General features: G+C 45.8%; 1 protein-coding gene across 1 annotated transcript in view; it reads left to right on the forward strand.

The window, feature by feature from the left end:
* Positions 1 to 13,862, forward strand: part of CD244 (CD244 molecule) — a 32,275-nt gene extending 18,413 nt beyond the window's left edge. The window contains exons 2-9 of the mRNA XM_032161241.2: positions 1,944 to 2,261; positions 2,360 to 2,635; positions 5,088 to 5,198; positions 5,620 to 5,687; positions 7,870 to 7,935; positions 9,974 to 10,039; positions 11,472 to 11,528; positions 12,610 to 13,862. Of these exons, the coding sequence (XP_032017132.1) occupies positions 1,944 to 2,261; positions 2,360 to 2,635; positions 5,088 to 5,198; positions 5,620 to 5,687; positions 7,870 to 7,935; positions 9,974 to 10,039; positions 11,472 to 11,528; positions 12,610 to 12,690 (1,043 nt within the window). The 3' untranslated portion in view covers positions 12,691 to 13,862. The remainder of the gene's footprint in view (positions 1 to 1,943; positions 2,262 to 2,359; positions 2,636 to 5,087; positions 5,199 to 5,619; positions 5,688 to 7,869; positions 7,936 to 9,973; positions 10,040 to 11,471; positions 11,529 to 12,609) is intronic.
* Positions 13,863 to 15,149: the final 1,287 nt, after the last annotated feature.

A 15,149-nucleotide genomic window follows, 5' to 3' on the forward strand; every position in this document is an offset into this window, starting at 1 on the left:
ATCAGAAGATGCCTCCAGGGAACAACAGTCAGAAATGTTGGTCTCACCTCTCTGAATTTCCTTCTTCCACATCTTGGCCCCATAATTTTTCACTGCTTTATAAACTCTCTGATAACTTTAACAATGTGCTTTTACATGTTGTTCATTTTTCTTCTAGTTATTTTTAGTGGGAGGATTGGTTAGCATGTCTTAACCTGGATTTTCATTACATAATTAGAATTCCTTAGATGATTATTTATCTCAACAATTAAGGGGATGCTGTAGAATGAAAGTGTTCTGTTTCCAGATCACAAACTCTCTGGAGTCAGGAATCATGCCTTATACATGAAGAGGCCCTGCCTCTTCGGGGGCTGGATTAGAGTGGACTCAGTAAGGACTGAATAATTGATGAGGACAGTATATGTCCTTCTTGTAGGCTTAGTAATGATTTTTTCCATTCACCTTTGTTCTCAGGGTCTTTGTGCAATATTTGGTAGGTTGACCTGTTCTCATAAATAATGCTAGGATCGTGGGAGAGGGAGACACAGCGATGCACAGCACAGTCTCTGCTTTTGAGAAGCTCTGGGTTGGTAATGGGCAGAGCCAGTACAAGTCATATAAATATAAATGGGAACCTACGTGTTTTAGTCTTAGAAGCATCAAGATCAAAGAAACATATTTCATCAAACAAATAGTATTACAAGTCCTTTAATTGTTTACTTAGTCTCGAGAAAATGCCAGGGTGAATCTGTGGCTTGGAGAGATTGCATTCATAATGCACTGGACATCTAAAACCCCCTCTGTCTCCATTACTCTCTTCTTAATAGCCTCCATTTTAACAGAGCCACTTGTAAAACTCTCCCCATCTACTGTTCTCTCTTCCAAATCCTCCCTGACCCTCCCCAACTCACCCAGAGAGACTTTTTAATTTCCTGCACCTGCTGGGCCGTGCCGCATAGCTTTGTTACTAAAAATGGCTGTAGGAACTTGCAGTTTTGTACACTGACTGCACTGAATTGCTCTAGGTTGTCACACCCCCATATTCATTAGGTTTCATCTTGATCCCTTGAGAAGGAAGTGCTGGGATCTGCCTGGAAAGTGTAGTTTTGTTTTAAAAATTGTTTTCTAGGGAGAAATTTTTGTGGAGACTTTCTGATCACGGAAAAACTGGCAAACCTCAATAAGTAATGATCAAAATCCAATGAGCCAAGTGCCACGAGAGAGGATTATGTATTCAGCTCTCTGACAGGACGGTTGAGGGGCCATGAGTTCAGCTTGGAGGGTTAGTCTTCCTGGGCCTGACCATTCAGAATTTCCGACAGTCACTACTTGCCATTAGTAGTTGCCTCAGCACTGCTTGGAGGGAGTCACATGAGATGTGGTATTTATAACATCGTGGTTAAGAATTTATCCTCTCAAGCCAAACTGCTGTCTTTACAAAGAGTAAACAAATAAGCCGGGTGCAGTGGCATGCACCTGTACTCCCAGCTACTAGGGAGGTTGAGGTGGGAGGATTACCTCAAGCCCAGGAGTTCAAGGCTGCAGTGAGCTGTGATTGCGCCACTGCACTCCAGCCTGGGTGACAGAGTAAGACCCTGTCTCTAAAAAACAAAACAAAAGAAAACAAAAACATAACACCAAACTGACTAGGTTTCAGGCTCATCATTCTTTTAACTCATCATACCTTTTAACTTAGTTAAAACGTATAAAGTGTGAAACCTGCCTGTCACATAGTAAGCACTCAAGATTTTAGCTATTGGTCTATGGGATCCTTCAGACTAGGGACATAGAGCTTGGGGACAAGGGGAGGCAGATGGAGGGGATACACTTTAAGGTGCTCCTAGGCTCTAGGCTCCTCATACTCATCCCCACCCTATTGGCTTAAGGGAAGTCACATCCAGCTGCCCACATTGCTCAGGCCTGACACTCTTCCCGCTACTTGCAGCTTGGGTTCTCTTTCCTAGGATGCCAGGGAACAGGTGACCATGTGGTTAGCATCTCGGGAGTGCCTCTCCAGTTACAACCAAACAGCATACAGATGAAAGTTGACAGCGTTCAATGGAAGATGTGGCTGCCCTCACAAAATGAATTTCATGAGATATTGAAGTGGGAGAATGACTCTTTGCCTTCCAATACTTCCAACGATAGATTCAGTTTTACAGTCAAGAACTTGAGTCTTCTCATCAAGGCAGCTCAGCAGCAGGACAGTGGCCTCTACTGCCTGGAGGTCACCAGTGTATCTGGAAATGTTCACACAGCCAAGTTCCAGGTTTTTGTATTTGGTAAGTCTCCAGGACTGTTCATACTGCCCTCTCTGATTCCTATAGGCCTCTAATTTCTGTATTTCCAATGCCTTTCTGATCAGAATCTCTGCTTCCAGATAAAGTTGAGAAACCCTGCCTACAGGGGCAGGGGAAGATCCTGGACAGAGGGAGATGCCAAGTGGCTCTGTCTTGCTCGGTCTCCGGGGATGGCAATGTGACCTATGCTTGGTACAGAGGGAGCAAGCTGATCCAGACAGCAGGGAACCTCACCCGCCTGGAGGAGGAAGTTGACATTGATAGCAAGCACACATATACCTGCAATGTCAGCAATCCTGTTAGCTGGGAAAGCCACACTCTGAATCTCACTCAGGACTGTCAGAATGCCCATCAGGGTAAGTGGAACACACTGGGCTATAACAAGCGCTGAAGGTTTGGACCCCACGACCAGGCTCATGTGCAAGACAGATGTGGTATGAGATAAAATCCCTTGGCCTCCTCTCCCAGTGCCTTGTAGCCCTTCCCAGGGTAGCCCTGGCCTCCAGGCACACAGTTCCTGTAAAGCTAGGCCTATCCTACTCTGGAAAAAAATGTTATCCCTATTTCCTTCTGGGAGACGCAAGCTTTCCTTCTGCAGAGGGAGAGCATAGTTGTTTGATGAGTGACAGTCCTGAAATGGCTCCTGAACATTATTTTCTTCCGGGAGAGGCTGATGGAGAACTGTCCTCTCCTCTTGAGTGATAACTTTCTCCAAGCCACATAGTTGAAGAGATAACTACGCTGTGCAGCAGTAGCCTGGAGCAGGAGCATCAGGATGATCCCAGGGATACCTAGATGAGTTCTTGGGCTGTTGCTTATGCTCATCCTAAGAGTTACCTGAGTTAACTTTCCACAACTTTTTATTACATAAACAGGGACTTAATGTGCCAGCAGCATGGGCATTATAGGAAAAAAAGCCATACAGCTCTCATTCATAAGGAACTTATAGCCAAATAGGGGCAACAAAAATAAGTACTTGTGGACAAAAAAGAAACAAGACTGAGGCAGGCCAGGTGCAGTGGCTCATGCCTGTAATCCCAGCACTTTGGGAGGCTGAGGTGGGTGGATCACAAGGTCAGGAGTTTGAGACCAGCCTGGCCAACATGGTGAAACCCTGTCTGTACTAAAAATACAAAAAATTAGCTGGGCGTGTTGGCGGGCACCTGTAATCTCAGCTACTCAGGAGGCTGAGGCAGGAGAATCGCTTGAACCCGGGAGGTGGAGGTTGCAGTGAGTCAAGATCACGCCACTGAACTAGGACACTGGCTTTATCATTCAGAAGCTCTGTGATCTCTTAGAGGTTAGGTGTGGTGGCTCACACATGCAATCCTAGCACTTCGGGAGGCTGAGGTAGGTGGATCACTTGAGTCCAGGTGTTTGAGACCAGCCTGGACAATATGGCATAATCCCATCTCTATTTAAAAAAAAAAAAAAAAAAAGAAGCTCTGTGATTTCTGGCAGGCTCATTAACCTCTCTGAGCCTCAATTTTCTTCCCCCCTTGAGTAAAATGGAGATGATAATAAGTACCTCACAGGATTGCTGTTAAGAGTAAATGAGATAATGTTTGTAAAGAGCCTTGTCGGCCCTTGGAACACGTAATTCCTTTTCCTTCCTCTTGTTGGCTGGATTATATATCAGGCTACATGTGTGACACAAATCTTTTAAGTAGAAGTTCAAATGAGGAAGAGCCATGAAGGAAGGAACAGTAGAAAACTTGGCTGTGCAATGAGTATTTTTTTTTTTTTTTTTTTTTTTGAGACGGAGTCTCGCTCTGTTGCCCAGGCTGGAGTGTGGTGGCGCAATCTCGGCTCACTGCAAGCTCCGCCTCCCGGGTTCACGCCATTCTCCTCCTCAGCCTCTCCGAGTAGCTGGGACTACAGGCGCCCGCCACCACGCCCGGCTAATTTTTTTTGTATTTTTAGTAGAGATGGGGTTTCACCGTGGTCTCGATCTCCTGACCTCGTGATCCGCCCTCCTCGGCCTCCCAAAGTGCTGGGATTACAAGCGTGAGCCACCGCGCCCGGCCACAATGAGTATTTTTTGAGTTAAAAACAAAGGAATGGATAAATGTAACATTTGTTGTGCTACATGTCCCTCAGTATCCATGGTGAATTGGTTCCAGGACCCACCCCGCAACCACAGATGCCAAGATCCACAAATGTTTAAGTCCCTGGCATAAATAGGTGCAGTACTTGCATATAACCTATGCACATCCTTCTGTATACCTTACATAAGTAATCTCTAAATTAGTTATAATGCCTGATGCAATGTAAATGCTATTTAAATAGTTGTTATACTATATTGTTTAGGGAATAATGATAAGGAAAAAAGCCTCTACCTATTCAATACAGAAGCAATTTTTTCCCTGAATATTCTGGATCCACAATTCATTGAATCCATGTTGTGGAACTCAAAACTTTGGAGGGCAACTGTATTAGATCATGTAATTAACCCCTATAGGTAGATAACGTTATCCCCTTTTAAGGTGAGAAAATCTAAGAGGCTCTGAGGCATCTTCCAAAAATAAGATGACTTGAGAGGCCCAGAGAGGTTAAATAAATAGTGCAGAGCTCACAGAGTTAGAATTTGAGCCAGGTCTGTCTGATATGTCCATGCTCTTGGCATCACTCAGAGGAGGTTAACCAAATGAGCAAAGAGAAAACTTTGACCGTGAGTTCACAGAGTGCGAGGCAATCAGCCACACCACAGAGAAAAGTGGGTTTTGAGGCAGCCCCTGCAGCAGGCAGGTGGGAAGGAAGAAGAGAGTGAGCTGACAGCTCAGTTCTCATGCCTTCTGTCTTCCTCAGAATTCAGATTTTGGCCATTTTTGGTGATCATCGTGATTCTAAGCACACTGTTCCTTGGCACCCTTGCCTGCTTCTGTGTATGGAGGAGAAAGAGGAAAGGGAAGCAGTCAGGTGAGTGGAAGGTCCTTGGGGTGGTGCTCCTGCCTGAGGCCTTGGATCCTGTGACTTTGTCCTGCGTCCAGTGGGATGTGTCTGGGAGCACAGCATCTCCTTTTCCTCAACGAGCTTTGGTATGTGTGCGTGCGTGGTGGCGGGGGGAAAGCAGGCTGCTAGGCTCTCTCTCTCAGTTCATGCCTTCTGATCCCAAATGCGCAGATTTCCCTGTAGACAGCTGGTTTGGGAGGAGGTGCGGGAGGGGCAGTTTGGTTGCTGCCTCTGTGCTCTTTGGGGTTCTTGGGAAGAGCACTAACCTGCCTCCTTTCTAGAACCTTTTTTAAGGTTTGGCCATTTGAGGTGGAAGTGGGACCTGTTAGAAGCAAAAGCCCTTCTGGAGGTTTCTGCAGCTCTGCTCTTTGTTTTCTTCCTCCCTCAGAGACCAATCCCAAGGAATTTTTGACAATTTATGAAGATGTCAAGGATCTGAAAACCAGGAGAAATCAAGTATGTCATCCCGGAGGCTGGGGTCTCTCTCAACTGGCTTGGAAAATGCTCTTTCAATGATGGTTATTCAGAGCAGAGGGACAAAAAGGACTGAACAACTGTCCTTTTGATGTGACCCTCAGCCCTTCCCCATCTATCTTTTCTCCACCTGCTTCCTATTTCTGGTGGTGGAGGAAAAGAGGAAACAAAAGGAGCAGAGAAGACGAAAGGGAGGCTGAAGGGGCATCTTGGTGCAGGATTGCACCTGCTGAGAAGGGATGGAGCACAACAGAAATCAATGGCAGAGGCAGAGTGCTGCTGTGGTATTTGTTGTCTGACCACAAATTCTTTTTCCTAATGAGTCAGGGCTTACATTCATGAGTCCCTTAATGGTGACACAGGCTGGGAAGTGTGACCAACCAAAGCGTAACAGTTTTGTAGCTGGCTCAATGGACTGCATTCACAGCCTTTTGGGAGAAGAGGCCTGAGTGTGGCTGAGGTACTAGAGAGAGTAACCAGCCTGGCACAAAGCCCACCAGCCTGAGTGGGCCCCTCCAAGAGCCTCTCACTTGCTCTCTGCAGCAGGCAATGGCCAACTCTGCCTGTCATCCAAGAATTAGAAGAGGAGGAAATTGCAGAGGGCCTGAAGATGCCCCCGCTGCTGTGTCTTGCTTAGGGCAGATGTGGTGACAGGCCCAGGGGAAAAGCTCTGATGGAGCCTAGCAAACTGCTGGCAGGAAGTGGGGTGGGTGGGTGAAGTGGGGCAGAAGTGCCTTCCTTCCACTGCCCCCTGGTGCTTGGCTGTGGAGGCCCAGCAGCACGCAGGAAGCACAAGTGGTGGGGCTCTTCCGCGCTGGCCAAATACGTGAGGCCCTGTGCAGCCTCGCAGAGCAGGCAAGCATCCTCTCCCAGATGCCTCTGGGTTCAGAGGCAGTTAGGGCAGCTCCCCATGCCTGGTTTTTAAATTTTTATTTATTTATTATTTATTTATTTATTTATTTATTTTTGCCCCAGCAGTGGCTATTGGAATGTGAAAAATAAAAGGGGACTTTGTTTCTCTCACTGCTACCAGACTCTGGTACAAATTCCTGAGAGCACGTGAATCTACCCACAGCCAGTGATGCCCGGGTGCTTGCTAAAAATAATCTATTTTTCCAAAAAGAAGATGACTTGAGATTAGGAGACCACAGGGGGAAAAACAACTTAGAGCAAAGGAAACCTCTTTGGGATTCAGACCTATTAGCTTACTTCTTCTGACTCAAGAGCTCCTCCCCGTCTGGCCTCAGCCCTCTCTGGCCTGTCCCTGTTGTCTCAGGGTTCCAATTTGAAGGCCTAAATCTCAAGTTTCATGTGGTCTCACTTTGAGACCCAGCTCTAATCTTTCTAGAAACACTTCACATGAGTCTGGACAGGAGAGAAAAGCAACAAACTCCTGCAGTATTTTAAAACACAAATGAAGTTGTTGACATTGTCAGATGCCCATGACTCCCCAGCCTCTAAGGACAGCTGAGACAGTTCTCTGCTTGTCTTAGCTTCTTCTTGCTTCCAGGAATTTTGCTTGCACCTTGCCTAATGAACCCTGCTGCATCCACTGGCTCCCATTAAAACCCAAACTGGCAATATGCTTTCAGTGGCCAGTAGCATGAAATACGTCCACCACCGATTTCCTAAGGGGCAGGAACAAGAAAAGGGAAGCAGGAAGCTCTGCTCCCTGCTTTGGCCCTTGGGTTCAGGGCTGCACCCAGCACTGTAGCTGCCCAGGGGGCTGGCTTGAGGTCAAGGGCAAGGTGGCCTCAAAGATGATCTAGAGAGGGCTTAACTGTGTTTGGTCTTTGAAATGTTTAGACTTTCTGAATTTCAGTGCTCTGAGGTAAGGCTCAGATAACAGCCCTATTCAGAGCTCTGCAAATAAGGGTTTCTAAGTTACTAAAGGAAAGAAAGTGACAGCATTCTCTTTGGGCAGGGTTGCTGGAATCCCTCACACCTGGGTGGTTCCTTGCTCCTGATACTAATGGCTCCACTCCAAACTGCTCTTCTTCCTGTCTCTTCCCATCCTGGGAGGATCAATGACTCTCCTCAGTCCTGCCACCTCCCTCCCAGGCTCCTGAAAACCCCTCTTCTTTGTGCTGTTTTTCCCCACTCAATCTAAATCTGGACAGACCCAACTGTTGCTTATGTTACCCCATCCCCATTTCTTGTGCAGGAGCAGGAGCAGGAGCAGACTTTTCCTGGAGGGGGGACCACCATCTACTCTATGATCCAGTCCCAGGTACCTCTCCAGTTTCTCTAGTCCATTCCATACCTATCTCTGGGGTTTCCTAATGCCCCCCTGAAACTCACACCATTGAATGGCAGAATAAGATCTTGGTGCTTCTAGAATCCAGAAGATAGCTTGGCTTCAGTTGTATTAACACATTATTTGAAAAGATCCATGTGATTCTAGAGCATCTTAACACAGCTGGGAAGCCTGATGTGGACATTCCTTCTTCTTCCATGTCTGGCAGAAGGTCTGGCCCAGATAAAGTCTACAGGAGCAGAAACCTGGTTAGGGGACTCAACTTCTGCTTTCTTGCCCTGCTGCTTCTTCTAATACTTGGGGCCCTTGCACTTTTTATCCCTATTCCCTATTATATTCGTTTTCAGGAAAGAATGAATCTGCATTGGTCTCTTTTATTTTATTATGACTTAGCAATAATGTCCATTTTCTTTTCTTTTAAAAAAATTTTATTGTTTAGACCCAGGGTCTCTTTATTTATTTTTATTTCCATAGGTTTTTTTTGGGAACAGGTGGCATTTGGGGTCATGAGTAAGTTCTTTAGTGGTAATTTGTGAGATTTTTGGTATACCCATTATGAGACAGGATCTCATTTTGTCTACCAGGCTGAGTGCAATGGTAGAATCACAGCTTACTGAAGCCTTGAATTCCCAGCCTCAAGGGATCCTCCCACCTCAGCCTCCTGGGTAGCTAGGTCTGCAGGTGTGTACCACTGCACCCAGCTGTATTTTCTTACTAAATCTCACATAACAGCCTCATGAAAACAGTTCTAATACTTTAGAGGTGGTCTACATTCCATATCACAATGAGGAAACCGAGACTCAGGTCAACTGGTATCTCAAGGCTACATAGCTAGGTAGTGGCAGAGCTGAGCCAAAGGGTTTCTGAGTCTCCATTGCACCTCCTCATACTCCACCTCTTATATTCTGGGATTACAGAAATTCACTCATAAACTGGAGAAGCATCCTTTAATATTGACGGCTAAAATGTCATTGAAAACCCAGGCTGGGACATCTCTCCCAAGGGAAACACTGCCTCTTGGTGGCCAGTAATAAAAGACTTTCTGATAAAAATGGCTTTAAAAAAAGAAAAAAAAATTGAGCACCATCTTCAGTTTGGTGGCTGAGCTGTGGGGCAAAGAAAATCTGATTATAAGAGTGGTTGATATCTGGCAGTTCTCTAGTTTTAGTCACATTGAACTCCAATGAGAGGAATTTCTATCAGTGCAACAAAGAGCTCCCCTCAAACTATGGTGTTGGGTGAGAATGAGAGTCGTCCTCTGGAGCATCTGAAAAGGAGAATGGTTACCTGATTTAGAGGACACCTGGTTCCGGTCCAGGGAAGGAAGGCAAGTTGCCAAAGGGAGGCATTGAGGTGTTGAGGAAAGAGCCCTGCTTCTACTGTGTATGCACTGCCTGACTTGGGCTATTTATCCTTTTGGAGCTTTATTTGTGGCATGGGGCAAATTATGATCATTCCTATTTTATAGGAGTGTTAAAAGAGTTAGCGAAGAGGCCAGGCACGGTGGCTCACGCCTGTAATCCCAATGCTTTGGGAGGTCAAGGCAGGCGGATCACGAGGTCAGGGGTTTGAGACCAGCCTGGCCCACATGGTGAAACCCTGTCTCTAAAAATACAAAAATTAGCTGAGCATGATGGCGGGCACCGGTAATGCCAGCTACTCAGGAGGCTGAGACAGGAGAATTGCTTGAACCCAGGAGGCGGAGGTTGCAGTGAGCTGAGATCCGAGACATTGCACTCCAGCCCAGGCAATAGAGTGAAACTCTCTCTCAAAAACAAAAAACAGTTAGAGAAGAATATAAGATAAATGCTCAACAAATAGAAGCTTTCATTAATGACAGGGCGAGACTAGCACTCAGGTTGTCTGACCTCCTGGCTAGTCCAGGGCTCTTTTCACTAACACTTGAAGCTTCCATCTGGGCAGGGTTGAGGAGGAGGAATGGAAGAGATAAACTTCATAGGGTTGTGCTGGATCTGTGCTTCTGAAATGATTTTATTTCTCTTCTCATTAGTCTTCTGCTCCCACGTCACAAGAACCTGCATATACATTATATTCATTAATTCAGCCTTCCAGGAAGGTGAGCCTCTTCCTGTGGTGGTGGTGGGGTGTTGTTGATGTAGATGTGTATTTTGCATGTGTTTGCAGAGAGAGTGTGTGTGCACATCCTGGCAAGTTGTTCTTTATTGTGCGTATCTGAGTAGCTTCTGTTAAATGACTGTATTTAAATGTCAATGGGCCAATGAGAAATGCCTTTCTGGTTCTGTCTGGAGAAAAATAACAGCTTCTAGACTAAGAGAACAGTAGATTAGATGAGTTTTTGTGGGAGGTAAAGGACAATCAAAGACAGAAAGGAGGTGCTTTGCACAGAGAGACTACGGGGTACTTAGTAGGCCAGCTGAGGCTATGGTGAGAAATACTGGAGGGGTTTGCAAGGCAGGGCGTATTGCCTGGAGCTGGAGGAGTAGATTGGATCTAGAGAGACACAATCTTGACCTTCAGAGACCAGAGAAAGGTCCTGGCAAGTCAGTCACCTGCTGGTGGAGGCCTCCGGACTGAGGCAACCCATCCTTGTGCACTGAAATCCTTCTCCAAGCTGAGCTCTAGCTCTCTTGTGTACTTGGAAACAGAGTTGGGTATCCTGGTACACGTGGTCATTGTTTTTCTCTTGTATGGAAGGGGATGGGAAGACTGGTGTTCCCAAGGCTGGAGCCACAGTATGAAGCCAGAAAGCCTTAACATGGTAGTATGGGAATCTGGGAGTTCACACAACTGTGGAAGTCCATGCAGGTCGGGGACCACAGGTCTGAAGGGGTTTAGGACAGATTTTCAGACTTTTCATTCAACCTCCTTCCAATAAGCCATTCAACCTACTTAGATCCCATCATGAGAGAGATTTATTTTTAATTATACGCTACAATATAAGGCCATATAGATGTTCACAGGCACCATGTTCACGTGCTTTGGTATATGAAAACTCTATATGCTACTGAACGTGCCTCTGAATTCTAGTGCCCTTGGGTTGGCAATTATTTATATGCCTGGATTGTTTACATTAAGGGTGTGTGTATGCCATGCGTTGAAGAGATATGTGGTTTGGGGCAGTATTTGCATTAGGATTGCCTGAGGGATATGTGTGTATGTGTATGTGTATGTGTATGTGTGTGTGTGTGTGTGTGCGCTCTGGGAATCTGTATGTGTGTGTGTGTATATATATATATATATACACATATATGTGTATGGGTTTTAGGTATATGTGGGTATGGAACAGTAAATTCTGATTTTGGTTCAGAAATATCATATTATAGGCAAATACTCTATATATTGTGTCTTCCCCGGAGACCATAAACATCATTATTTGCTCCTGGAGTGACAGATTCTATTCGTTTTCCGGCTGAGAGTGCCTCAGAATTTTTCTGGGCCCTGAGTCTCTTTTGGGACCTCTCACATCATTTAGGAGTGGGAGAGCGCTTATCTCGAAGTTAAGCATTCTTTACCTTCTGAATTTCTAGTCTGGATCCAGGAAGAGGAACCACAGCTCTTCCTTCAACAGCACTATCTATGAAGTGGTAAGATTCTGGAACTCCTCATGGGTTTAGTGTCTGTGGCATAGCCCTGAAATCTAGCCACGAAAGGGTACGCTTAGGGAAAGGTCATTCACACAGTCTCAGAGTTGTAGGGAATTTAGAGATCTTCTAATGCAAGTCTTTGTTTTAGAGATGAAGACATCGAAGGCCAAGGAGAGTGAGGGTCTGACCCAAGATCATATTGCGTGTTTAGATATGATACTTACTGGGCAGCTTGGGTTCTAAATTAGGGCCATCCCCAAGCTAGTTCCCAGGCTGTGGGCCACAAACTGGACATCTCTCCTTTCCAAGAGTGGTTGGAGGAGGGATCAGAGAGGGGAAGATAAAGGACTCTAAATGATTTTCTAAAATTAGCAAGTCTTTGGGAGCCACTCCAGGACACAGGTGATCTTAATCTTCTGCAGGGGTCAACACTATTCAAAGATGACCACTGAGCCTGGTGGTTGAATTGATTCCCATCAGAGCATTTAGGGACTGGAAAGGAGGGACTCAACAGTTCTTGGGGGTTTATTATGGATAAGGTAGCCTGCCATATGGATTATTTTATTTAATCCTCACAGAATGCTACAAGATAGGTATAATTATACTTTGCATTTATACTCAGAGAAATTAAGGCATGGAGAGCATCCCCCAACCTCTCCCCCTACCCATTAGCCTGATACTACACCTGAGCCTCCCCACCTGTGGTCCAATAAAGATGCTGCCATTGGTCACAAGGGAGGGGTGGGTGGCTGCCTGCTGGAATTCCTGACACTTCAGCTATCACCCAACATTAAAGCCAACTGGACCACCTAGGGTCATAGAGGGCACTGTGTAGACCCAGGTAGCTTGTGAGGTCATGAAAAAGCATATGTCGTTAAGAGAGTACTGGAATTGGAGCCAGAAGAACTAGATTCAAGTCCCTCCTGCACTTCACACTAGTCGTGGATCCTGAGTAATTTGTTTTATCACTCTGAGCTTCATTTTTGAAATCTGTAAAATGGGGATGGCAAGTCATACCTCGCAGGATTGTGATAAGGACCTCCCAGTGGAAGGGTCTGAAGTTTCTCCTTTTCTTTTGCAGATTGGAAAGAGTCAACCTAAAGCCCAGAACCCTGCTCGATTGAGCCGCAAAGAGCTGGAGAACTTTGATGTTTATTCCTAGTTGCTGCAGCAATTCTCACCTTTCTTGCACATCTGCTTCGGGAATCGGCACAGTGGATGATGGCACAGGAGTCTCTATAGAACAGTTCCTAGTCTGGAGAGGATATGGAAATTTGTTCTTGTTCTATATTTTGTTTTGAAAATGATGTCTAACAACCATGATAAGAGCAAGGCTGTTAAATAATATCTTCCAATTTACAGATCAGACATGAGTGGGTGGAGGGGTTAGGTTGTTCACAAAAGGCCACATTCCAAGTATTTGTAACCTAGAAAGTGTTATGTAAGTGATGTTATTAGCATCGAGATTCCCTCCACCTGATTTTCAAGCTGTCACTTGTTTCCTTTTCTCCCCAATCTGTGTTGACTGCATTTCTAGACTCTCCCCGGCCCAGGCCCATCTTCCAAAGCAAGAGGAAGGAATGATAATGGTGACTCAGGGGAAGAAGAAACAGCCCTCCTCTGGAAGCCTGGACTGTCTGGCTGTGAACTGGCTGGCGGGTTCTGCACAGGGATGGGGGCCAGGGCCTGGGCTTTACTCAATTGCAGAGAAAAAACTTTCCCCCTACATCTCACACCTTTGCCTCTGGCCAGTTGGCCACCAGGGGGAGTGGGCTGAAGGGAGAGTAGATGGTGCAAAGCAAGCCCATCTCTGAGTAGAAAAATCACCCAGAGCACATGCTGACCTGATAACTGGGTGTTGAGACCAGCTTTGTCCATGATATGATGTTTGATTGATGAAGACATATTGTTAGAAATCCATCTGGCTTCTTCATAGAAGTGGCTTCCCAGAGGAAGAGGCCTCTCAGAAACCATGTTCTATTTAAGTTCTGAGACCTGATGAGGGTTCCCCAGGATGCACATTGAAGGGAGGGCTCAGGCAGCTGAGGGCTGAGAACGAGGCAGTTGGAATCTAGACACTATGCTGGGTTCCCTGAGTCGTCAGGCCAGACATTTCAACAAGGCCGTGGGGAGCAGGGCTGAGACTCTGGCTGAGCCCAGGAAAGCGACAAGGGTCAACTGGGAGAGGACTTACTCAGAGACCCCAACAGGTGATACTGCACAAAGCCTGGTTCTTCAATTGTCCTCCCCTGTATCTAACATAGGAGTTTCATATAAAACTGTGATATCACACAGATGAAGTCTGAATTCCTTGCCTGAATTAAATTTATGTATCCTCTCCATACCCTGCATTTTTATTCTCTATAGCAGCCAAAGGGCACTTGTGAGCCATCCATAAACATATGTCTGTTTGAATACTGCTGAAGAGGGTCTGAATTCCTGGTGAGCTGGCAGGGTCCTTCAGCCTTGTTCACACTGGGACAGCAGAGAACCAGACACTAGGGGCTATTCCATCTTGTGAAGGAGAGCCAAGGCACACACTTGGTCACACCCTGCAGGATCCCTTTCCCCTGAGACTGTGCTGCTGGCCAGGCTGGTTTCCTCCTGGAGAGAAGTGTGAACAGACCACAGCTTAAAGCAAGTGAGAAGCTTAAAACCCAGGGAAATATATTCAGAAAGAGCCTGGGGGTCCAAGGCAGGTACTGGGAGTTGAGTTGCAGAGTCAAGGAGTTTAGTGAGTAGGAAATGACGGGGTTCAGAAATAGTCCAGATGAACACCAGGGACTCTGACCATTGACGGCTGCTGGCCTTTCATGTGTCCTGCATAGATCTTGAACCGGCCAGATTTATTTAAGGAGCAGAAGAGACCCTATGGTGTCAGGGCTTTTGAGGATGCTGTATTCTAGAAAGAAAGATGTACAACATCATCATGTTATGTGTCTGATTGTTGAGCTTCCATGATAATGCCTCACAAAGATAATTATTCATGCAACAAGCCAGTCAATGAACAAGCAGTAATTGAGCTCCTGCTGTGTATGAAGCACTGCCTGGACTCCTGGGAGTACCCACTGCAGGTGACAGAAGTCGTACTGAGTTCAGGCTCATGTGCAGGAGAGTATGACAGAGGCAGCACACAATTAAACCTAGATGGGTTGCAATTAGACCTAGATGGGCTGCAAGGTGATGGTAACAGAAATGTACACCAGAGTATCATGAATATAAGTCAAGTATAGTGCATCTTACAGGTAGAGGAGAGGGCTGTGGCCACAGTCTTGGGGAGAGATACTGTGGGTATTCTGTGTCCAGACTGGACAATAAGGAGGGAAGTTCTTTTGGGTAAATATGGGAGGCTTATTTGAAACAGGCATTTTAAGCATCTTTACAAAATAGCAAAAGAGTAATACACACATATGGTTTAAAAAAATCCAGCAGTACAAAAAATTGTGTAGTAAAAAATGTCTCTTTCCCAACTTGAGATTCCTAGTTCCTCTCCAGAGGCAGCCACTAATGTTTTTTGTATTTCTTTCCATAGCTTTTCTATGCCTATGTAAGCATGTAGACTTACATTTTCTTTTTTCTCTTTCTTTCTCTTTCTTTCTTTCTTTCTTTCTTTCTTTCTTT

This window comes from Hylobates moloch, unplaced genomic scaffold, assembly GCF_009828535.3.
Source record: "Hylobates moloch isolate HMO894 unplaced genomic scaffold, HMol_V3 SCAFFOLD_8, whole genome shotgun sequence".
Lineage (NCBI taxonomy): Eukaryota > Metazoa > Chordata > Mammalia > Primates > Hylobatidae > Hylobates > Hylobates moloch.